The sequence below is a fragment of the Mus caroli genome, chromosome 5 (genome assembly GCF_900094665.2).
Source record: "Mus caroli chromosome 5, CAROLI_EIJ_v1.1, whole genome shotgun sequence".
Taxonomy (NCBI): Eukaryota; Metazoa; Chordata; class Mammalia; order Rodentia; family Muridae; genus Mus; species Mus caroli.
The window spans coordinates 25,955,982-25,977,509 of record NC_034574.1 but is presented as its reverse complement, the minus strand read 5'-3'; the positions used below and the strand labels follow the sequence as shown (position 1 = coordinate 25,977,509).

The following is a 21,528-nucleotide window of genomic DNA, read 5'->3' as shown; positions in this document are numbered from 1 at the left end:
AGATCTGCTTTTAAATTGTTCTTATATGCCCAGCCCTCTTTTTAATCCTTTCTAGTTCTTATAATGATGCCAGGCACATAGAAGATGATCAGTAAATATTTGCTGAATAAACGAAAGAGTGAATGAGAAAACGAATGGAATCAAATCAGATCATGAATGGAAAAGAGACTTAAAAGCTGACGCAGTCTCCAAGAGGTTGTTAAAACAATAATTATCTCCATCATCCTCTGCTCGTGGCCCCCTCCTGCATTTGGGGATGGAATGCCTCTTTCTAACTTGGCTAATTTCATGCGGGGAAGGAGGTGCTTTCTCAGGTGCACAAGACCCTCACACCTGAGCCTGTCCTGGTGGCTCTAGTCAGTTAATCCGCTAGAGCAAGGAGGGTGAAGGAAGAGATAGGGGCCCCGGCAGGCCGCCATAGGGAGGGTCGTGGGAGGAGCCCAGGGAGAACGTGGCTGGGGGGAAGAGGGGGAGGGATGACGACGGCGAGACGGGCCAGCGCGTCCCAGCCCGGCTGCAGCGGAGCGCGCGGGGCCAGCTCTGCAGAAGGCGGCGGCTGGCTCGCCGGGACGGTCACATCCCGCTGCAGGAGACCAGCTTTGGCCGCCGCACTGTCCTCTGCACCGGGGACGCAGGCCAGCTGCCAGGCCTCGCTGGCAACGCCCCCCGCTCAGAGTCAGACCACGCGGGGCCCTTGGGAAGGCCGGGGGCCCCGCAGACCCGCCGCCCGCGGCCACTCCGCCTCTGCCCTCTCTGCCTGCCGCTGCCCGCCTTGGCGGGCCCGTGTCAGGATGGGGTAGGACCAGCGCCAGTCTGGCGATGGGCCGCCCTCTGGGCACCGCGCGGCCCCCCGAGGCCTGACCGACCACGAGGACCCGGGAGGTGGGTGTGGGCTGATGAGACCGCGCGGGTGGGGGCAGGGGTGGGCACCGGGGTTATGCGGAGGCGGGAAAGGCGTGGGGGAAATGGGCTGTGGCCCTGAGAAGCCTGGGAGAGCTGCTGCATCCCACTTGCGTGATGGGCAGCTCCTGACCCCTCAACTCCTGTCTCCTCTAGGATCCTCGTCTGGATGTCAAGCGAATGCCTCTGGCCCCTCCAGCGAACTCGGTGGAAACCATGGCTTCTTTGATGCCTCTTTCCCCATATCTGAGTCCCACGGTCCTCCTGCTGGTCAGCTGTGACCTGGGTTTTGTGCGAGCAGGTAAGTGAAGAGGATGCCCGCAGTGAGGGGTCCGTCAGAGCTAGTGTGGAGGTGAAACCTCTTAACCTGTTAACACTCGGGCACCCCCAGACCGACCTCCCTCTCCTGTGAATGTGACGGTCACTCATCTCAGAGCCAACTCAGCCACTGTGTCCTGGGACGTTCCAGAAGGCAACATCGTCATTGGCTACTCCATTTCCCAGCAAGTATGAATCACCCTGTTTCCCCAACCTGTGCCCTTGGATCTCTGAACATCCCTCCAGCTTCCTCTACACCATTCCTTTTGAGTTCTTGGATGTTACAGAGTCCTGAGTTAAGCCTGATGGCGAGGGACTGGGTCTAGGCTGTCCTCTTTTCTCTACATCTCCTTGCAGCGACAGAATGGCCCCGGGCAGCGCGTAATCAGAGAAGTGAACACCACCACCAGGGCCTGCGCTCTCTGGGGTCTGGCTGAAGACAGTGACTACACAGTGCAGGTCAGGAGCATCGGCCTCCGGGGAGAGAGCCCCCCAGGGCCCCGTGTGCACTTCCGCACACTCAAGGGTTCTGACAGGCTGCCCTCCAACAGCTCCAGTCCAGGTAAGAGCCTGTGTGAGTGGCCTTTTACCTGGCTTTAAACCTCTCATTTACTTGCTTAAGGCTAACAACTGTCTAGCTCACATGAATTGGATGATTTAATTCCTTCTACTGCCAGGGAAGGAAAGAAAAACAGGTGGGCAGGGGACCAGCATTAGAGACACTGCTAATGAATCCTTTGGGGGAAGGGCTTTGAAACATCCTTTTACACAAAGTCCCATCACATCAGCCATATCCTGATTTAAGCAAGTTCTATAATCACCCTTTGATCTCTAAATGCTCCAGGCTCGGTGCAATGATGGACCCAGCCTGACTTCAACCTCCAGCATTTCCCTTCTGTATGTGACAGAGCTCTCCAATGGGTCCTTTGTAACCCAGAGAATGGCTGTCTTCTTAGGTGATATTACAGTGGAGGGTCTGGATGGAGAGCGGCCATTGCAGACAGGGGAAGTCGTCATCATTGTAGTGGTATTGCTCATGTGGGCTGGTAAGTACTGGATGGGAAAGCAGGGACTTGGGTCTGATATAGTGGCAAGTGGTGAGGCGCCTGAGAAAGGGGAGAAAAAAGCAATGGTGAGGGTGGGTGGCTGGAGGGAGGTAATCGGGACAACTTTGAGGGGGAGAGAGGCTTCTGCAAGCCCAGAGATGAGGGTTGCATGGGCACCAGGAAGTCAAGGATTCTCTAGTTTCATTGATATCTCAGTACCCTGCAAGGCTTCAAGAACCCTGAATCAAGATCAAGGCTCAGATGGTATTGTTGTGTTTCCAGCTGTAATCGGGCTATTCTGCCGTCAGTATGACATCATCAAGGACAACGACTCCAACAACAACCCCAAGGAGAAGGGGAAGGGGCCTGAACAGAGTCCTCAGGGAAGGCCAGTGGGGACAAGACAGGTGATGTGGGACCAGTGAGTGTGAGAAGGGGGATTTGGGTGCAGAGGGATCATCACTGAAAGACAGAATAGGCGGTGTGTCTGTGTGTACACTGTGTGCATGGAATGTCTGGGATGAAGGAGTCCAGAAGGCAAGGGTGGCACATTTACCTTTCTGGAATTCAGGATGGGTAATTTTTCTCTTACAGAAAAAGTCTCCATCAATCAACACCATTGATGTTTGATCGGATGAAGAACCAGAACCAGAAGAGAGGATGCACTGTGAGGATGCACTGTATGAGTAAGGGGGGGGGGGGGCAGGGAAAGCCTAAGATGGTGACCTGCTTGAGACTCCCACAAGGCAGTATGCTCCCAGAATCCCAGGCTGCTACCCATCCTCTTTCCACTGTAAGCAGGGCCAGAATGTAGGTCTGGTAGATTCTGTATCCTGGACTTGGGAGTGGATATCAAATGGAACATCTCTCCCATCCCCCAGGTCCAGGGGAGAATCACTTATTCAACCCTATCCCACTAGGTCCTCGATAGGGGCCCCATGTCAACTGCATCAGGACTATTGGCACCCACTAGCTGCCCCTACAGCTTGCCTCTGGGCCTCAGAGAGGGGTGTTTCTGCCCGGGTTGCCCTCCTTCAGTGAGTCAGAAGAACCATGTGGGCCTAGAGGCAGACGCTGCATTGCACTATTCCAGTGTCTTCCACGGAGCCTCCGGTGCTCCTCCCGCATCTGGCAGCCCCTCCAGCTGCTGGTGATCTCACCCCTGGGACATTTTTCCAATAAAGGTTCTGGACAAACTGGAACTGACTGGTTCCTGTATGGTATGCTGAAGACATCTCTACACCTTTTCAGTTCTTCTCAGGCCTCCACCAACCTGAAAGGACAGAGTCATTATAAGATGTTTGCGTCAGTGTAACAATGTATTCATCTAAGATGGGCGGAGAAAGACAAAAGGGGAGGGGATGGAAAGCCGGAGGCCTCCCTTCGTTGTCTTTGCTGAATGAGAAGAGAGAAAATGAGAAGTCACAGTTTTCATACCAACAGAAACCAGGCCATGTCATATAAAAGGGCCAGTAGATTTTTTTTTTTTAATCTTTGTTCAGGACCTTGTGCATACTAAGCAAATGTTCTACAGTTGAGCTATCTAACCAATCCCTTCCCTGCACTTTTGACTCCAGCACTCACTTTGGGGAAATGGTCAGAAGGGCTGAGCTGTCTTAGGAGCTGACAGGAGAGCAGCCACCACTAATGTACCCTTGGTGCCATGTGTCCTCACCCCGGGGCACACCAGTGCCTCATCTTTGTTTTCTTTTTCATCTATGTCTTTGTTCATTCAAAGTTAATAATAATTGTAATCCATAAATGAGTTTATATTTATACTCTAACATATCCAGAGGATTCTAGAAATAAAGCTGAGGGGTCTGGATGCCCCTGTCGAAAAAAGTATAATTTGAGTTCTGGGACCTATTTGTTACCTGTGAAAAAAGGGAATCTGTCCCCCTACTGATTCTTAATTTTCAAGAGGGATGTGGTGGCAGGAAGAGAAATACTCGTTACCATTGGCAACTGCTGTGCATCAAGGCTTTGGGCCCAGCATTTGCGGGGGGGGGGCGGGGGGGGCAATATGCTATGGTTTTAGGGGGTTATAGGGCTTGCCAACCTTGGGTCGTTTAGAGAAGGCCTATGACTAACGTTTCTGCATTTCATTCTGTCTCTTGATCTGTTGGGAGAAACGAGACCAAAAATTGTTGAAAGGATCCCAAAGAAGATGGTATCTTTTTTTTGCTTAACTAATCACAACCCCAGGTGTCATGCAGCTCTAAACTAGGAGGGAAACCAAGCTCTGGTCTGCCTCCTGCACTGACCCATAGAGTCATCAGGGTTTCAGGAATCTGGCTTGAACTCAGTGACCAAACAGGGTGCCTTTTCTTTCCCTAGCCAGTGCTTCCAATATATCCACCAAATCCTGGATAATTTCCTGAGGCTGTGTTTCAGAGTAGAGAAGTTGGGCATGGAAGACAATGAGATGAGGAGAGTTGAGCCTTCTTATGGGAATTAAAAAGTTATTAGCTGTGGGTTGAATCCCGGTTCCACCCTTTACTAGCTGTTTGAACTTTGGCGAGTAACTCCTTTAATCTGCCTCCTGTTGAGTAAAATGGGTCTGTACCGCTGCTGAATTCAAACACAGTGCCAAGTATATCCTTGAGCTTTCACTGTTACCTATCAGTATTGAGTGGCCTCCCGCAAGTCACCTAAGTTTTGGGAAGACGTGAAGGTTTCAGCTCCGCGAATTGTCTTTTGCCTCTCGTAGCACCTGCCTTGCTCTCCTCCAGAGTTTAAGCAACTAAAGCCCATCTGGCCGGGTAGGACAATAAGAAAACGTAAGGATATGGTGACGTAGAATCCGGAGAGGAATGAAGACTTGCGGGCGGAGGTTTGCGTTAGGTTTGCATGCAGCCACGGGATTGGTCGCGGAGAGAATTCCACAACCCCTCTTATGGGCCCGCCCTAGGACTCACTGCGCTTGCGTACGTCGCGAACCCACTACGTGACCTTATGACGTACCTCGCACTCACGTTGCCTGTGCGTCAGCGGTTAGCGCCGCCGATGCTTGGCGGGTTGTCCAGGTAACCGCGGGAGTTGTCTCGGTCAGCGAGCATCCGAGACTGGTGTACGTCATGCAGTTGAAGCACCTGAGGACCCTGCTGAGCCCTCAGGTGAGGAATCGCATGCCTCTTCCATTCCCCGGCCACCAGGGGTTCAAAAAAAAAAAAAGTAAGGGAACATAAGTTCATACTTTTTGAGCGTCTACTTTGTTCAGAAGACTGTGAAAGCTCTTTCAGCAGGCGACTTGCATCGCTAACGACTCTAAGCTTTCTTTGCATGACATTACATCAGTTGAGTGCCAGGCCCCAAGCTTAGGCTCCACGGGATCACCCGCATTACGCGTCAAGGCTCTTTTTGGAAGGAGAGACGCATATATAGGCAACCATCATAACTCTACACAGGATGAAATGAGCACTTTAGATATAAATCCTAAAAAAAAAAGGTAGAGCAGAAGCTGAACCCTCTTTTGGATTGTGAAAGTGTGTCACCTCAGAAGCAGAAGAGGCTGGGTGGGCGCTGGAGGAGGAGCCCAGAAACATAAACGAAGATTATGTTTGGTTTGGGCGTGAAGAGGACAGAGTCTCTGTCTTAGCTTAGCTCCAACACTGACTTGACCAAATGGAATTTCTGCCTTTAACCATCACCATACGCAATCATTCTCTCACTAGCTTCTTCATCTGGTAAAGAAAAGGCGCAGGGAGAGTAAGCGACTTAGGAGAATGTTAAAGTTCTACACAGAACAGAATCTTATAAGCCTTGGTGGCCCAGGCTAGTAATCTCGCAATTGTGGAGGTAGGGGAATCAGGAATGCAAGGCCATTCTTAGCTACCTGGAGAGTTCAAGGCCAGCCTGGGCTACTTGAGACTCTTAGGAGAGAGAGGGGGTAGGGGAAGAGAGAGAAGGGAAGGAAAGGGGAGGGGAGGGGAGGGAAGGGAAGGGAAGGGAAGAAGAGAAGAGGGAAGGGAAGGGAGGGGAGGAGAGAGGGGGAGAGGGGGGAGGGGAGAGGAAGAGGAAAAGGAAGAGGAAGAGGAAAGGCCGGTAAGCTGGCTCACTGACTAAGGTACTTGCCACTAAGCCCTGTGACCCACACAGAGGAAGGAAAGAGCCAGCTTGTGCAAGTTGTCCCACCCCACCCAAAATGTAAGGAAAAAGTTTTAAAGAGCATAAGAAAACTGGAAAGCCATAAGAAGGATGATTGACAAGAGAGAAAGACATTCCAAACTGAGGACAGGCTAACACAACACAGATAAGAAGGTTGGCTATGGGGGAAATGACTCATCACCAGCGTGGGAGACTGAGTTCAGATCTCCAGCATCCTCTTCAGAGCCAGGTGCACCTGTAATCTCAGTGTTGCAAAGGTAGGCAGGTGGTCCCTAGAGTTCTAGTCCTAGAACTGGAATTATGAGCTTTCAGTGCAATTAAAAAAGTAAGATGGAGAATGACTGTGAAAGCACTTGATGTTGACCTCTGGTCTCTACATGCACACATAGACAGGCCCACATAGCAACACCCCCACCCCAACACAGACAGACAGACAGACAGACAGACCTATATACAAAACAAGGATGCAGTTTCCAGGAGATGTTGCTAGTGGTAGAACACACACTTAGCATGTGTGAGTCCTTGCATTCATCCCTAGCACTAAAAAGACAACTCCCTTACCTGATTGTGCTGTTACAAGCCTGTAGTCTTAGAACTTAGGAGGCTGAGGCAGGAGGATGGCTGTGAGCTCAAAGCCAGTCTGAATACATAGCAAGAACTTCTTTTTAAAAAGTAAGAGTAGCGAGCATAATGGCTCATGCCTGTAGTATGAACACTCAGGAGCAGGAGGTGGATTTCTGTAAGTTCAATGCCAGTCTGCTCTACACAGCGAGTTCTAGGGCTACACAGAGAGATCCTGTCTCAAAAATTAATTCTAAGAATAATATATGGCAGAATTAAGTCATCAATACATATACCATTAAAGACGTTAGAATTACAGCTTATGTAGTCAGACATACATGGATTCAAATATTGCATCTGCCATCTAAAAACTGTCTATATAAACCTGAGCAAGTTTCTTAATTTTCAATGCCTCAGTTTCTCCGTATGTAAAATGGGAATAATAATAGCTTGTACTTCAGAGATATGAGATGTGGTACTTAATGGGTGTCGAGCATTTATGAAGATGCCTGCCTGGCTCCATTTCACTTAATCCACAAGGCAGATAGTCAGGGCACTTACTGTAGAGAGAGGAGAACTCACTGATTGTGGTACTCAGGAATGTTTGCAGACAGTAGCAGATAGAGCCCTAGCTCAGGGGTTGAATAATAGAGTTGTGCTCCTTGTGGGATGAACTGGTACTGTAAGCTGTAATTTCAAAATACCCTAATGGGAAAATTGGCAATAGAACCCTTTGGTCTCTTAAAAAAATAAAATAAAAAGGATGCTGTCACGGTGCAGCTGGGACGGATGCCCAGGATGGACTCAGCCCAGGAGGGAGGGTGAGCTGCCAAAGCTGACGAAGCACCTGCTCCCCCTTCTACCCTACTGTAGTGAGTGCTTGGAGCTTGACTGTGGTGATGGTGTGGCTGTTTTCTGGCTCTGGTTTGGGGCCTTGGGTGTGATGATCCTTTTCCATATGGGCTTTGGGGGGATTTGGGTTAGGTGTGGCAAGTAAAAGTGTGTTAAGCCAGGCCTCCAGTAGCCCAAGTAGCTAATCGGACATTTGGAATAGGAGCTAAGTTTTATTTCAAGAACAGAAACCTTTAGTGGGCGAGCCTAAGGTGACCACAGCTGGTGCCACCGGTGAGGAACAAACAGGAAGAATGATGTCACTGGGTAGTGGTCACTTATTTTCTCCTTTGATTTTTTTTTTAAGACAGGATCTCATATAGCCCAGGCTAGCTCCAAGCTTGCTGTGTAGCTGAGGAAAGACCTTACACATCTGATCCTCCTGCCTTCAGCTCCCGGGTGCTAGAATTATAGGCGTGTGCCACCACACCTGTCACTCCCATATTCTTTTGCCTGTTTACTTACTTAGCTTTTTAAGGTGCCGGGTATCAAACTCAGGGATTCACAAATGCAAACCGAGCACATCTCCAACTGAGCTGTCAGCCTTTGCAGAAGGCACTTTTAACTCCAGACTCTCAAACTGTGGGCATTTAAGCAGGGAAAGAGGCCTTGTTTCCATTATCAATTGAACAAGTCTCAGTTCTAGTTATGTCACTCCTTGTTCAGGACCCCCACTGTCTCTCCTCTCCCTCCCCCCCTCCCTTCAAAGACTCTCCCTGCAGCGGGCGGCCCCCTCCATGCTTCCCCTTCCCGCCCACCCTTCCTCTGCTCTTGTGTACAAACGCTCCCTTAAACTGCAGTTCCTTGACTTCCCTGTGCTCTCCACTGCGTCCAAAGTGATTCATCATTCACCAGTACTCATCCTTCAGAGTTTAGTTTTCATCATTTAAGCATAAAATTGTCTTGGGCTTCTCTAAATCATTACTGCACTCAGTACATTTTCTTCTTATGGGGCCTTTCCAATTTTGTAGCATCTTATTAGGTCCCAGGGTAGGTTCCATGGTTTGCTCGTTGTCTCTCTGTCAGCTCCTGGCCAAGTGCCTTTCTTGATGAAATGCTTGAAAACATTAATTGAATGAGTAGCTATAAAGATAAACATTTATCAGCTGAATTGATTTTTTTTTTCAGTAGCAGGCTTTAGAGCTGAGGGACAAGGAGGCCACTGCTTTTGGAACAGCTGATGCCTTACATGTGTGTCATGAGTCTCAGAAAGCTCATTAGGGGCTCAGGAGATGGGTTGGTAGGTAAAGTGTTTGGTTAGCTTGAGTTAAGCCCTGGGTTCCTTCCCCAGCATGCCTTGAATCCTAGCACTCAGAAGAGGAGGTCCTGGGGGTCAGAAGTTCATGTCACCCTTAGCTATAGAGTGAACCTAGCCAGTCTGGGTTACACAAAGTCCTAGAGAATATTGCTCATACATTCCAGGTATACAAACCATTTCTTCTATTTTGTTTAACCTGAGGAAAACACTATGTGCAGAAGAATGTAAAACCCACACTAGGGGCTGATGAGATTGGAGATGCTTCGTGTACCAGCACCGTGATAACATTAGCTCTTTATCTCTGCAGGATGGAGCTGCGAAGGTGACATGCATGGCCTGGTCCCAGAACAATGCTAAATTTGCTGTCTGCACAGTGGACCGAGTGGTACTTCTGTATGATGAACATGGGGAGCGGAGAGACAAGTTCTCCACCAAGCCAGCTGACATGAAGGTGGAGAGGACTCCCACATGGCACATGCACTGTGCCCTAAACTGTTACCCTAGGAAACTTTGTAGTCTGCCTTCTAGCCCTGGGCTTGGAAAATGGCTTACCCATTTTCTCAGTATGAATCTTCTGGGTCTGTCGGGACATGCGTATGTCTTCTTTTTTCTTTCATTTGTACTCATTAATTTTCTTTTGATTCCCAGTACGGCAGGAAAAGCTACATGGTGAAAGGCATGGCTTTCTCTCCTGATTCCACAAAAATTGCCATAGGACAGACTGACAACATCATCTATGTCTACAAGATTGGAGAAGATTGGTGAGGACAGATGTGGGAGTGGGTGGCCTGCAAAAGGAGTGAGAAATGCCTGGCTGGGGTAGGGATGGGGAATTGGTGCCAGGCATGAGAAATGCCTCACTGGGGTGGCAATAGGTGTCAGGGGGAGAGGCTTGATGCCAGGATCAGGTGTGGGAGGCAGAGACTTTCTAGAGTCTGCTGTATCCGTACCTTTGCCCACCCCACGTGTCCATCAGTCTCATCCCTGGAAAAATGAGTGGAAGGCCAATGGCAGGTCCTGAGAGCCAGTGTGGGGCTGTCTTTGATGTAGCTTCAGGGCTTCTTGGGCACCCACTCACATCTCCATTAGACCTCCCACAGAAGGATAGGAAATACCAGTGGGCCAGGAAAGGTGTCCTGTCTTGCCTGTCTCCATCACCATCAATGTGGGGCAGTGATTTTAAGCATGCTTCCTTTCCTTTTGTTTGGCAGGGGAGACAAGAAGGTCATCTGCAATAAGTTCATCCAGACGGTAAAGCTCAGAGTCTGTCTGCCTGTGACTGTAACCAGGAGCTACCTTTGCTAATGTCGAAAGCTGGTTTGACCTGCTAAAGGATGGCATTGCCTGGATGCTCATTGTCACCTACTAAAGAGAGCCTAGTTGTATTCCCTCCTCGCAGACCTCCCCTGTAGGAGACTAGGATGGCTGTGGTGGGTGTGGGGTTGGCCTAGAGCTGCTAATCCACACAGGTGGGTTGTCCCTTTACCCTTCTGCATACAGAGTGCTGTGACTTGTCTGCAGTGGCCTGCGGAATACATCATTGTCTTTGGACTGGCTGAAGGCAAGGTAAAGGCGGGGAGGAAGAAGGAAGGGAAGGTGTTAGGTGGAGATACTGGTCCTGGGTGGGGGTGGGAACAGCAGGGTTCCTCCTTTCCCCTGGAGCCCGAGTGGGCACTGCAGAGGACCAGCTTTGTTCATCTTGGGGTTTTGCCTTTGTTTCTCAGGGCCTGGGTGAGATTGAACGGAATCTAGCACGACTTGTGTGGATTCTTTCTTTTTTTTTTTTTTTTCAGGTTCGCTTAGCAAACACTAAAACTAACAAGTCATCTACTATCTATGGGACAGAGTCTTATGTGGTAGCACTGACAACCAAGTGAGTTCCAAAAGTAACACTTGGAACTGTCAGGCACAAATGCATCTGACAGAAAGCAGCCTTGGTCAGCGAGGTGATGGTCTCCCCCTCTGTGTCTCCCTTTCTGCCTTTGCTCTTCAGCTGCTCTGGAAAGGGGATCCTCTCAGGTCACGCAGACGGCACCATCGTCAGGTACTTCTTCGATGATGAAGGCTCTGGAGAGTCACAGGTATGCTTAAAGTATCCTGTGGGGCAGGGTGAACATTCCAGGACCCCCTCCGCCCAGGGGGAAGCTGTATGCCTAAGCACCTTGATGGAGCTATTGGGGGAGGAGGCTGGAAGAGTGTGATCTTAGAGAGAAGCATTTGGATGCCACCAGAGAGATGTATTTAGGAGTTTAGAGCTTACTATTTATAGCCAGGAGTAGGTGGAAGGGACCTTGAGAGAGGGGGAAATAAAGACTCAAAGGGGAACAAAAAGTGAAAATTATTTCCGTTTATGTAAATACATACATATACACAAATATGTGCGTGTATATATCCATATTTATATAACACATGTACATACAAATGCATAGGGAAAAAAACAGGCCAGCAAGAGAGGTCAGCAAATAAAGGTGCCTGGTGCCAAACCTGACAGGACCCACGGAGTGTAAGGAGAGAACAGACTTGTGCAAGCTATCCTTGTCCTTCACCCATGTATACACATGTGCAGTGCACACACACAATGCAGTCAGGCATGAATATACATACAAACACATACAAACAAATACAACAAAGAGTTAACTCTTTTCTTTGAAAAAGGAAAGATAGGCGTGAAGGGGAACGTTGATGTTTCCTCTGTATAACTCAGTACTGTATAAATAAATCATTTACATTGTAAGTCACCTGTATAACTAATTAGACAGCCCTCCTTGAAAAAGAAGCCATATGCTCTCTTGGACATAGTGTTGGTTACTGTGTGCTGTCTCACTAGAATAGACCCAAGATCGCTAACACACCACTATGTTGCAATTTCTTTAGAGTACAATGTCAACAAGTGTGTATAAATGGTATGTGTGTGTGTTCATGCTATGTACAAGGCATAATTTGCTAAGTCCTTAGGATTAGGGTGTGTTTGTGTGGGAAAATGTTGACAGGAAGATTGAAGATTTTTTTTTCTGTAGAGTGCTATGGTCAGTCAAGAATGTGTGGATCAGCCCCTAGGGCTGAAGAATTTCTAAGGTGGCATCCTCAAAGTAAAACTGAAATGTTGTGTCTCAGGGAAAGTTGGTTAACCATCCATGCCCACCCTATGCCTTGGCCTGGGCCACCAACAGCATTGTGGCCGCTGGCTGTGACCGGAGGATTGTGGCCTATGGAAAGGAAGGCCATGTGCTGCAGACTTTTGACTATAGCCGCGATCCTCAGGAGCGGGAGTTCACCACAGCTGCTGCAAGTCCTGGAGGCCAGTCTGTTGTGCTGGGAAGTTATGACAGGTAGGTCTCCTGTCTAGTCGCATCTTGTACCTTCCTTCTCTGTGAATTGTGCCAGGCAAGTCATTCTAAACTGTAATGGGAGCCTGGATCTGTGAATTGTGCCAGGCAAGTCATTCTAAACTGTAATGGGAGCCTGGACGGAGGCAATGTCTGTTGAAAAGGATTCGCAGATTGGCACGCATTGGCACGTTGGCAGCTTCAAAGTGCAGGATGCTTCCTCGGCCTGCGATTCCTGGCAGAATTCATCGCATTCTTCATGTCCCCATGAAGCCTCCTGCAGACTTTAAGTTTATCCTGCAGTACCATAGTTGTTGCTTCTGTGTTGAGGGGACCTTGAGGAGAAGGCTGAGCAGTCATCTTTTTTCCCTCCGGTGCCTATGTTGGCATCTGCTTTGTGATTGTAACCACTGTTTGGTGAGTGAATAAAGAATGAATGGGCAGATGAGCAACTAGGATCTCGTCCCCTGTGTGACGGTGCTTTGTGTCTCAGCCTTGTGCATCTGTTTGTTCCTCTCTGGGTTGTCCCGCTCTTCACTTGTCTCGCTTTCTCTACTTCTGTCCTTTTGTGTCGTTTTTATTTTTTGAGATGGAATCTCACTCTATAGCCCTGAAGAGCCTGGAACTCACTAGGTAGACCAGGCTGGCCTCAAACTTGGCAGTGATCCTCCTGCCTCTGTTCCCAAATGTTTGCATTACAGGTGTGCTCTGTTTTCTTTTGCCTTGACTTTCCAAACTCCCTTTGAACCATCTAGCTCTCTCCTGCTGGGCTACCTTTGAGGCCTGCCTCGATGGATTGTTGGGTGGCATTAGCTTCCCTTTCTTGTAGAATGAGACTGCTCTCCTTTAGTTACTTATCTTCACCCTTTTGCTCCGCCCCCATCTCGTCTAAAAGCCACAAACCTTTCTAGACTTCGGGTGTTCAACTGGAGTCCTCGAAGAAGCATCTGGGAAGAGGCGAAACCCAAGGAGATTGCTAACTTATACACCGTCACCGCCTTGGCCTGGAAGCGGGATGGCTCACGACTCTGTGCGGTGTGTTTGTAACCCCTTTCTGTATTGGTGATGGTCTCCAAACTAGAATACTGTGACACTAGAGCAGTCCAAACTGCCTTGTGACTTCAACCTAAAAATCTGCTGTCAAAGGCAAGAAAGAGAAATGCACACCATTGGAGGCCCCAAGGGACAGTTTTTCAATCCAGCCTGATGTCTCCCTCTTTGTCCAATCCACATGTGATACCTATAAGTCCTAGGGTCGCCACCTTTTGGATTCTGATAGGTCCAAAACCTGCCTGCCCTTCTGCTGGCCACTTGTCACTAGACTGTGTCACTGAGGTTTGGGGTCTTGAGGGCATATGATACCTTCCCTATGCCAGTGCACCATGTGTTGCCTCTCATGCTGTCCCTCTCCCTCAGGGAACACTCTGTGGTGGGGTGGAACAGTTTGACTGCTGCCTCCGAAGGAGCATTTACAAGAACAAGTTCGAGCTGACGTACGTGGGCCCTAGCCAGGTGAGCAGCGGAGATCTCCTGGGCTCATTCATCTGTGTAACATTTTCCCACCTGCTGGCTGCAGCCAGTCTCAACTTTAGCCTTCATCCCGGTGGCAGAGCTGTTTTGGGGAACAGAATGTATCAGGGGAACTCCCTGGCAACTTTGTTGCTACTCAGCTGTTCCAGCACTAGGTTCTTTCTTCCAGGGACTGGGTTATCTTTCTGGTGTAAAACTGTCTACCCAGTGCTGACCACAAGAAGCATTGATCAGCAGGTTTACAAATGAGCCACAAAGGCCTAGGTGCGCTTCTCACACTCCCTCTGCCCTTCCCTTCCTTTCCTGTTGATTTGTTCCTTTATCTTTGCATGCTCTCACCTTTATCCATATCCATACACATAATTAACAATCTTAAACAAATAAACAAAAAAAGACAATGTGACCCATGAGTCTCAGGCCAGCCTGATCTACATATAGCAAGTTCCAGGCCAATCGGAGTTACATAGTAACACCTTGTATCAAAAACAAAAACAAAGCAGAAGTTGAATGTTGTAGGTTGCTCTGCAACTTACTTCAACAGTTGAAGAAAAAGAAAATCTTAGGAGGCTGAGGCAGGAGAATGGCCAGTTGGAGGTCATCTTTGGCACATAGGGAGACTCTCTTAAAACCCAAAATAATAATAAATAATAACTATTTATTATTATGTTTACTTACATTACCAATTAATATTGTAAAATATTATTATTTATTATTACTATATAGTAGTCTTAATAGATAGAGAGACTTGTACTAAGAACTGGAAACAATGTGAGAGATTGGTGTGATTCAGTAGAACTTTTAGAATCAAATGTATCGTGAACAGCAGAAGCAGGACTGTGGAAGTATTTCCTAAGCAGCAAATCCCATGTGAGTGTAAGGCATGGCCAGCAGCAGCAGCATCCCAGGCCAAGTGTGGATGCAGGCATTAGCCGTGTTCAGCATCCTGGAGTTGTGTGAAAGGCAAGCACCTTCGCTCCTCTTCTGTGCTGGGAAAGGCTGAAGGGCTCAGACTTGTCCCTTACCAGGTGATTGTGAAGAACCTGTCTTCAGGGACCAGGGTGGTGCTCAAGTCACACTATGGCTATGAAGTAGAAGAGGTGAAAATCCTGGGAAAGGAACGTTACTTGGTGGCTCACACATCAGACACGCTGCTGCTGGGAGACCTGAACACGAACCGCCTCAGCGAGGTAGGGACCAAGGATGCAAGATTGGGTAACGGGATGTCTCGGCTAATTCTGGGGACCAGGACCCCAAGAAGTAAGATTCCCCAAAAGAGGCCCTGACATTCTGATGTTGGTGACTTTGTTTCAAGAAATGAGAGGTGTAAAATCCTAGAGTATGAATTTCTTTAGTCAGGCTGTTTTTACACAGCCATCTCTTGAAAGTGTAGGAAGCAAGGCAAGGATCTGATACAGAGCATCTTCTGTGTAGTACTGAAACCTCCCCGATTGAGGTCTCCCAGCCTTGTCTTGGGTAATTCTCTACATTGTCTCTGGTGTTTTCTCCTTACTTTGCAGATAGCCTGGCAGGGATCTGGTGGCAATGAGAAATATTTCTTTGAAAATGAGAATGTAAGTAGAACTCAGCCCCTGCCAGCATGTCCGTAAACCTCATTCCAGCTCCTAGTCAGAAGGCTGAGTGGGAGGGCCAGGAGCCAGCAGGTAGACGGGGGTGTGGGGGGGAGATCAGGGTGTCGAGCAGGAAAAGAGAAGAAGTAGTCACCCTAAACTGCACTACCCCTCCCACTGTTTTTCTCCTCGCCCCTCTCCCATTCTCCCCAGGTGTGCATGATCTTCAATGCTGGAGAGCTGACCCTGGTGGAATATGGGAGTAACGACTCCTTGGGTTCTGTGCGCACTGAATTCATGAACCCTCACCTCATCAGGTAACCTTACAAGGTTCTCTGAACCCTTGAAGGCCAGGAGAATTCCTTTTGAACTTCTAAACCATGCTCAGATTGCCCCCAGATCAGTCTGAAACTTCATCCCTACGGTACTCAGAACCTTCAATACAAGCCTTTACCTTACCAAGTCCTTTATATTTCAGCGTCCGTATCAATGAGCGCTGCCAGCGAGGAATGGAAGATAATAAGAAATTGGCTTATCTTGTTGATATTAAGACGATTGCTATAGGTAAGACACTCTTGTAACTTTAATATCAGAGCAGATACCTGTGCTGCACTCTGTATCACAGGATTGTGTCAGTGAAGAATCTGAGAAACTGAAAGACACCAGGTACCATAACCATTTTTACAGTGGTTATCCAAAGTGTCCCTGTGGGCCATGCCTCCAGGTAACTACCTAGCTGTGGATGCAGATATACAGGCCTGTCCATATAATTACCATGTTCTCTGGGCATAGAGCTCGGGGCCAGCCAGTCGTGAACAGGAGAGAACTGTGAGCATTTGCAGGAATTTTCCTGCTTAGACATCATCAAGTCGTAGACTTTTTAGAACTAGAAGGGCCATCATTTTTAAAGATCCTTTACTAGTGACTAATATCAATAAAAATTTAATTTACATTCCATAAGGATTCCATTTATAAATCTTTATCATTTTTACCACCAAATGTTGCAGGCATCAAGAATAGCATAGCACCCTCCAGAAAGTATAGCCATGCGAATACAGCATGGCTGTAAGAGCGGGACTGTGGTCAGCCAGCCACCCCGCCTGCACTTGCTGCGTGTGAGTCTACCAAACTTCCTTAGTCTTTCTCACACAGCGGGAACAAAGTCAGTACCTGCGTCAGATGGAAGCACGGAGATCCTCGCCTGACGCAGAGTCGTTCAGTAAATTCCGACTGTTGATAGTCATGACATACTATCAAAACTTGCTTACCCATGCCTAGTTCTGCTGAATCGTAACAGTTTGTCATATTTACACGGAGTCTATTGCTTCATATCTTACTCATGACATTTAAAGTGTTAAGTTTTAAAAGATTTACTTTTATTTGATTATGTATGGCTATTTTTGCCTGCACGTGAGTGTGTGTGTACCATGTGCGTGTCAGGTGTTCTTGGAGGTAATGACACTCTCTGAGTCTGTCCTTAGAGTAGAATCTCTGTATTTTCACCTTCACTAAGTATTTCCCGCTGCTCTCCACAGAGGCTGACCAGCTTCCTTCCGTTTCTCTCACACTCTCTCGAGTCGTGATTGCCTGGTGTGTGTGAAAGCTCCTGCATTTCATATTGTCACTCAGATGCCTTCTTCTGTGAATTGCAGTTCTCATCCCGGACACATTGTAAAAGTCAAGTCGTCTCTGTTAGAGATGTGAAGGCCTTCACATATATATGTGTATGAGCATGTGTGTGTGCATGTGTGTGCATGTGTATGTTTGTAGCCTCTGATGGTTACTTACATTGCAGATTTTTAGTGTCTTTAGTATTCCAACATTTAAAAATGTTCCTATACTTACTTGTACACTGGGCTTGGGGGAGGGAGGCGTGTACGCATAGCACTCAAGTGGGGGTAAAAGGGCAACCTGAAGCAGTGGGTTCTTTCCTTCCTCCATGTGGACCTGAGGGGTCAAACCTCAGCCCTACATCGGCACCTTTAAAAACTAGATAGGGGGGCTGGTGAGATGGCTCAGTGGGTAAGAGCACCCGACTGCTCTTCCGAAGGTCCAGAGTTCAAATCCCAGCAACCACATGGTGGCTCACAACCATCCGAGATCTGGCGCCCTCTTCTGGAGTGTCTGAAGACAGCTACAGTGTACTTACATATAATAAATAAATCTTTAAAAAAAAAAAAAAAAAAAAAAAAAACCCTAGATAGGGGCCAGCAAGGTGACTCACATCTGCAGGTGCTCAACTCCATGCCTGATTTGAGAGGGAGAGAACTGACTCCTGCAAGCTGTCTTCCGACTCCCAAATGTGCTCCTCAAAAATTAAAAAAAAAAAAAAGTAAATAACGGTAATTAGATGTTGTTCTTGTTTTTGTTTTTTGAGACAGCATTTCTCTGTGTAACCTTGGCTGTCCTAGAACTCATTCTGTTGACTAGGCTGGAAAAAACTTTTTTAATTAAAAGACAATTGAGGTTGGGATGTAGCTTGGTGGTAGAGAGTGGGGCAGGCCCTGGGTTCAGGCACCAGTACTGCCAATATGACAGTAACACGGTTGCTGATTCTGAGGTCTTGTTTAAGAATGTTTCCCCTATGCCCTCCTATATTTTAACATTCTTAACTTCTGCTTTCCACCTGGTCTTTATTTTTGTATTTGATGTGGGTTTTAACTTTATTTCTTCCATCTGTTTAACCATTTACCCACTGGTTTGTTATGCCATCCCTGTCATAAATGATGCTTTCATACACATATGGGCCTCTTCTTAAGATAGTTTCATATTTCATGAATATCCATTTCACATCTGAGCTCAGAAATCCTGGTATCTGCAGTGAAAATTATATATAGGCCAAGAAGCCTAAGACTCGAGTGGCAATGACAAACTATGAGACTTCAGACTAGTCCATTCAGTACAGACACACACAGACACACACACACAGAGTTTGTCAATTTTCCAAGTCACTAGTCCCTTAAGTATAATGAAAATTATTGACATTCCCCCCCAAAAGTGCATATACATAAAATTTTGTGTGTAATTTCAGGGTTCACGAAGCCCTTACTTTTTTTTTTTTTTTTTTTTGGTTTTGGTTTTTTGAGACAGGGTTTCTCTGTGTAGCCCTGGCTAACCTGTAACTCACTCTGTAGACCAAACTGACCTCAAACTCAGAAATCCACCTGCCTTTGCCTCCCAAGTCCTGGGACTAAAGGCGTGCCCCACCACGCCTGACACCCATGCTATTATAACATGGCTTGGTTTGGCTTAGTTTGGTTGTTGTTTTGTTTTGTGGTTTGGTGTTTTAAGACAGGGTCTCATGTAGCCCAGATTTACTTTGAATTCCTGATCCTCCTGCCTCAGAGCCTTGAGTATTGGGATTACAGATAGAAGTCGCAATGCCCAGTGTCATAATCTCTATGTCTCCAAAGTTAAGACTAGCATAACTAGCTTGCACACTGGCTGGCCTCCAGTTGGTCGCCTTCCTGACTCGGCCTTTCTGCCTTTGTCCAAAGTCTGATTGTGAGCCACTGAGCTCGCTGACCCTGGCTGACTCCAGGCTTCCTTCTCCTGCTCTGTCTGTGTGCCCCTCCACTCTTCGCTGCTAATTTCACCTTGAGCACTCCATCACTCAGGTGGTTCCTTGGAGTATGACATCACCAAGGCCATTTCAGTCATCAGTTATCTCTGGAACTCAGGACCATTGAGTTTTCAACTGATTGTTTCAAGTCAGGGTCAGATGAGGTAGCTGGAGCTGACCTACATAGAAGGGGCTGACTACAAACTCCCTCTCTTTGTGCCTTAGCTTTCTGGGGGCTGGGATGATAGCCATGTACCTCCATAAGACCTTTTAGTTAGCTGCAAAGTCAAGTAAAACTATCTGTAATTCTAGATAAGTTTCTAACTTTCTTGTATGTGTCTTTGTGTCTGCGGCTGCATCTAGCCTGGGCTAGACTCAAACTTGCTCTGTGACTGACTTTGAACTGATCTTCCAGCCTTCACCTCCTAAGTTCTGGGACTATAGACATGGAATAAATACCATGTGGCAAGACCTAGTTTTTGAAGCATTCTAGAAAAATTGTTCTGTATCGGTTTTTCGAAGTCCTCACTGATACCCCTGGACTGATGAAATGTTCTTAAAGTCCAGCCTGATTTAAGACCAGAGTTGTACAGACCAACTGTAGCCTTCTACATGGCTGGAGTCACCTTCTTACCCTGTCTTCTTTGCAGTGGATCTGATTGGTGGCTACAACATTGGTACTATCAGTCACGAAAGCCGGGTGGATTGGCTAGAACTTAACGAGACTGGACACAAGCTTCTCTTTAGAGACCGGAAACTTCGGGTGAGAAGGGTTACTCGGGCCTTAGGCATAGGATGGTTTTTGGTTCTGTGTGCCATTAGCATAGCAGAGGAACAAAGGACAGTCTGTATTCTATCACCACCTGTCCTGTGTACTGAACAAGGGTAAGGAGATCGTCTTATGATGTGAACAGAGTCAAGAAGGGCGTTTGAGAATTGGCTTCTCTCTTATTGTACACAAGTCTGTGTCCTCATGAAGCTATGTCCCCCTTCCTCAGGTCTGGCTGACCTTTGCCCAGCCCCTCTCCACCAGTGCAGTTCAGCCACACTTAGCTCAAAGCATGGAGGCTGGCTTGAGTAGTCCCTTGAGTAACCCTTACATAGTCTTTTCTCAGTATGGCATCACTGAAGAGGTTAGCCTTTCTTGTGATTGTCTGTGGGACATTAGGCTATGCACAGAGAGAGCATAGGTGGAACTCTGGCAGGACGTGGGCTGTTCTCCCTACCCCCTTCCCCTAGGCCCTTTTTAGTTTCCTCAATTGTCCATTGCAGTGAATGAACCTCTGTGAATTGTCCACTCATTTAGTTTTGTTTGGCAGCCTCTTTAGTCTGGTCCAGGCTTACTCTAAGAATGAAAGTCTGACCTTCACCTACCAATGCCTTGACTGTAGGTCTTAGCTCATTTGGTCTTCTCATCCTTGACCAAAGTTAGGATATACCAATCTAGAGTAAACTCCAGGGGCTGCAAACTCATTTTGCCACTGGGGAATGGGCAAAATCAGATGATGTCATCACACCCCCTTTAAACTGCTGTCTCTCTCCTCTTCCAGCTGCATCTATATGATATTGAAAGCTGCTCTAAGACAATGATCCTCAACTTCTGCTCCTACGTGCAGTGGGTTCCAGGGAGTGATGTGCTGGTAGCTCAGAACCGAAACAGCTTATGTGTATGGTACAATATTGAGGCCCCTGAGAGAGTCACCATGTCCTCTATCAGGGTATGTTGATACCAGGAGACCCCAGACATGTGTCAGTCTAATTAATTAGAACCCTGAGGAGAAGACTGTGCAGGCTGCTTTGTTTTCTCTGTGTACCACCCCTAATCTCTTTGAGAAAACTACAAGCACAGCCTGTCTCCCCTCCCCACTGGTGGCCCAGCCTCCACAGTCATCTTTGCTTAGGTTTCCTGACCTTGTATTAGATTCCTAGAGGGAAGCCCACATTGCAGTGACCCGGAGACTGTATGAAGTCACCATGTGCAGTTCTCTCTAATCTAAATGAGAGATCCAGTGGGAGGGGATGGTTCCATGTATTCACCCTTGTACCTGTTCACTGTTATAGGCCATTCAAATTCTTCCTTCCTCAAATTACACATAAAACACTCCACTGTTCCATCCCAACATCACACTGTTACACATAAAACACTCCACTGTCCCATCCCAACATCACACTGTCACACACACACACACACATCCTCCTCCTCCTCCTCATCATCATCCTGTTAGGGATATCCTTGAAAGCTTAACAAGTACTTTAAAGGCTCAAGTTAGCCAACCTGTAACCGTCTCTCCCCTGTTGTGTCCGGCCAGTAGATCACAGTCTGGGTTTTAGCCTGGAAAGGCATTTTGGAAACCTGGAAGAGAAGAGGGGCTAGGCGGCGAGAGAAAAAAATATAGCTAAGACAACATTCTGATCAAAGCTCAATTTTACTATTTCCAGACACTCAGTTATAAAGGAAGGG

The 21,528-nt window shown here is 47.6% G+C and overlaps 2 protein-coding genes and 1 long non-coding RNA gene across 7 annotated transcripts; 2 read left to right on the top strand and 1 right to left on the bottom strand.

Moving 5' to 3' along the window:
* The first annotated feature begins 488 nt into the window (after positions 1-488).
* Positions 489-4,109, top strand: Fndc4 (fibronectin type III domain containing 4). Of its 4 annotated transcripts, none has more exons than XR_002378037.2 (8): positions 489-882; positions 1,057-1,201; positions 1,292-1,407; positions 1,576-1,780; positions 2,175-2,264; positions 2,547-2,671; positions 2,859-2,950; positions 3,185-4,109. XR_002378037.2 is itself a non-coding variant. In XM_021163792.2 (8 exons), the coding sequence occupies exons 2-7, from the start codon at positions 1,081-1,083 to the stop codon at positions 2,892-2,894; spliced, it is 693 nt and encodes a 230-aa protein (XP_021019451.1). In that variant the 5' UTR covers positions 489-882; positions 1,057-1,080; the 3' UTR covers positions 2,895-2,931; positions 3,185-4,109. The 4 variants fall into 4 exon arrangements, 3 of the variants coding, with proteins under 3 accessions (XP_021019451.1, XP_021019453.1, XP_029332966.1); XM_021163792.2 differs by having other exon boundaries at positions 2,859-2,931; XM_021163794.2 differs by having other exon boundaries at positions 2,859-2,931; positions 3,146-4,109.
* LOC115031097 lies at positions 2,530-5,166 on the bottom strand. Of its 2 annotated transcripts, none has more exons than XR_003836679.1 (2): positions 4,884-5,166; positions 2,530-3,537 (listed from the first exon to the last, which is right to left on the bottom strand). It is a non-coding gene; the product is annotated as an uncharacterized LOC115031097 (long non-coding RNA). The 2 variants fall into 2 exon arrangements; XR_003836680.1 differs by having other exon boundaries at positions 4,916-5,166.
* A 50-nt stretch (positions 5,167-5,216) lies between these two features.
* On the top strand, positions 5,217-20,851 carry LOC110294059 (intraflagellar transport protein 172 homolog). Its single transcript, XM_021162058.2, has 16 exons — positions 5,217-5,380; positions 9,389-9,532; positions 9,730-9,842; positions 10,293-10,332; positions 10,582-10,647; positions 10,875-10,954; positions 11,075-11,162; positions 12,196-12,410; positions 13,319-13,442; positions 13,824-13,919; positions 14,963-15,124; positions 15,455-15,508; positions 15,719-15,822; positions 15,984-16,069; positions 19,718-19,830; positions 20,618-20,851. The coding sequence occupies exons 1-16, from the start codon at positions 5,342-5,344 to the stop codon at positions 20,792-20,794; spliced, it is 1,701 nt and encodes a 566-aa protein (XP_021017717.1). The 5' UTR covers positions 5,217-5,341; the 3' UTR covers positions 20,795-20,851.
* Positions 20,852-21,528: the final 677 nt, after the last annotated feature.

Excerpts from the sequence above, each read along its gene's own strand:
- Fndc4 (XM_029477106.1), top strand. The coding sequence starts at position 1,081 with ATGCCTCTGGCCCCTCCAGCGAACTCGGTGGAAACCATGGCTTCTTTG. Across the intron at positions 1,202-1,291 it reads CCTGGGTTTTGTGCGAGCAG|ACCGACCTCCCTCTCCTGTG; the intron begins GTAAGTGAAGAG and ends GGGCACCCCCAG. Across the intron at positions 2,686-2,858 it reads AGACAGGTGATGTGGGACCA|AAAAAGTCTCCATCAATCAA; the intron begins GTGAGTGTGAGA and ends TTTCTCTTACAG.
- LOC110294059 (XM_021162058.2), top strand. The coding sequence starts at position 5,342 with ATGCAGTTGAAGCACCTGAGGACCCTGCTGAGCCCTCAG. Across the intron at positions 13,920-14,962 it reads CGTACGTGGGCCCTAGCCAG|GTGATTGTGAAGAACCTGTC; the intron begins GTGAGCAGCGGA and ends GTCCCTTACCAG. Across the intron at positions 16,070-19,717 it reads TATTAAGACGATTGCTATAG|TGGATCTGATTGGTGGCTAC; the intron begins GTAAGACACTCT and ends TCTTCTTTGCAG.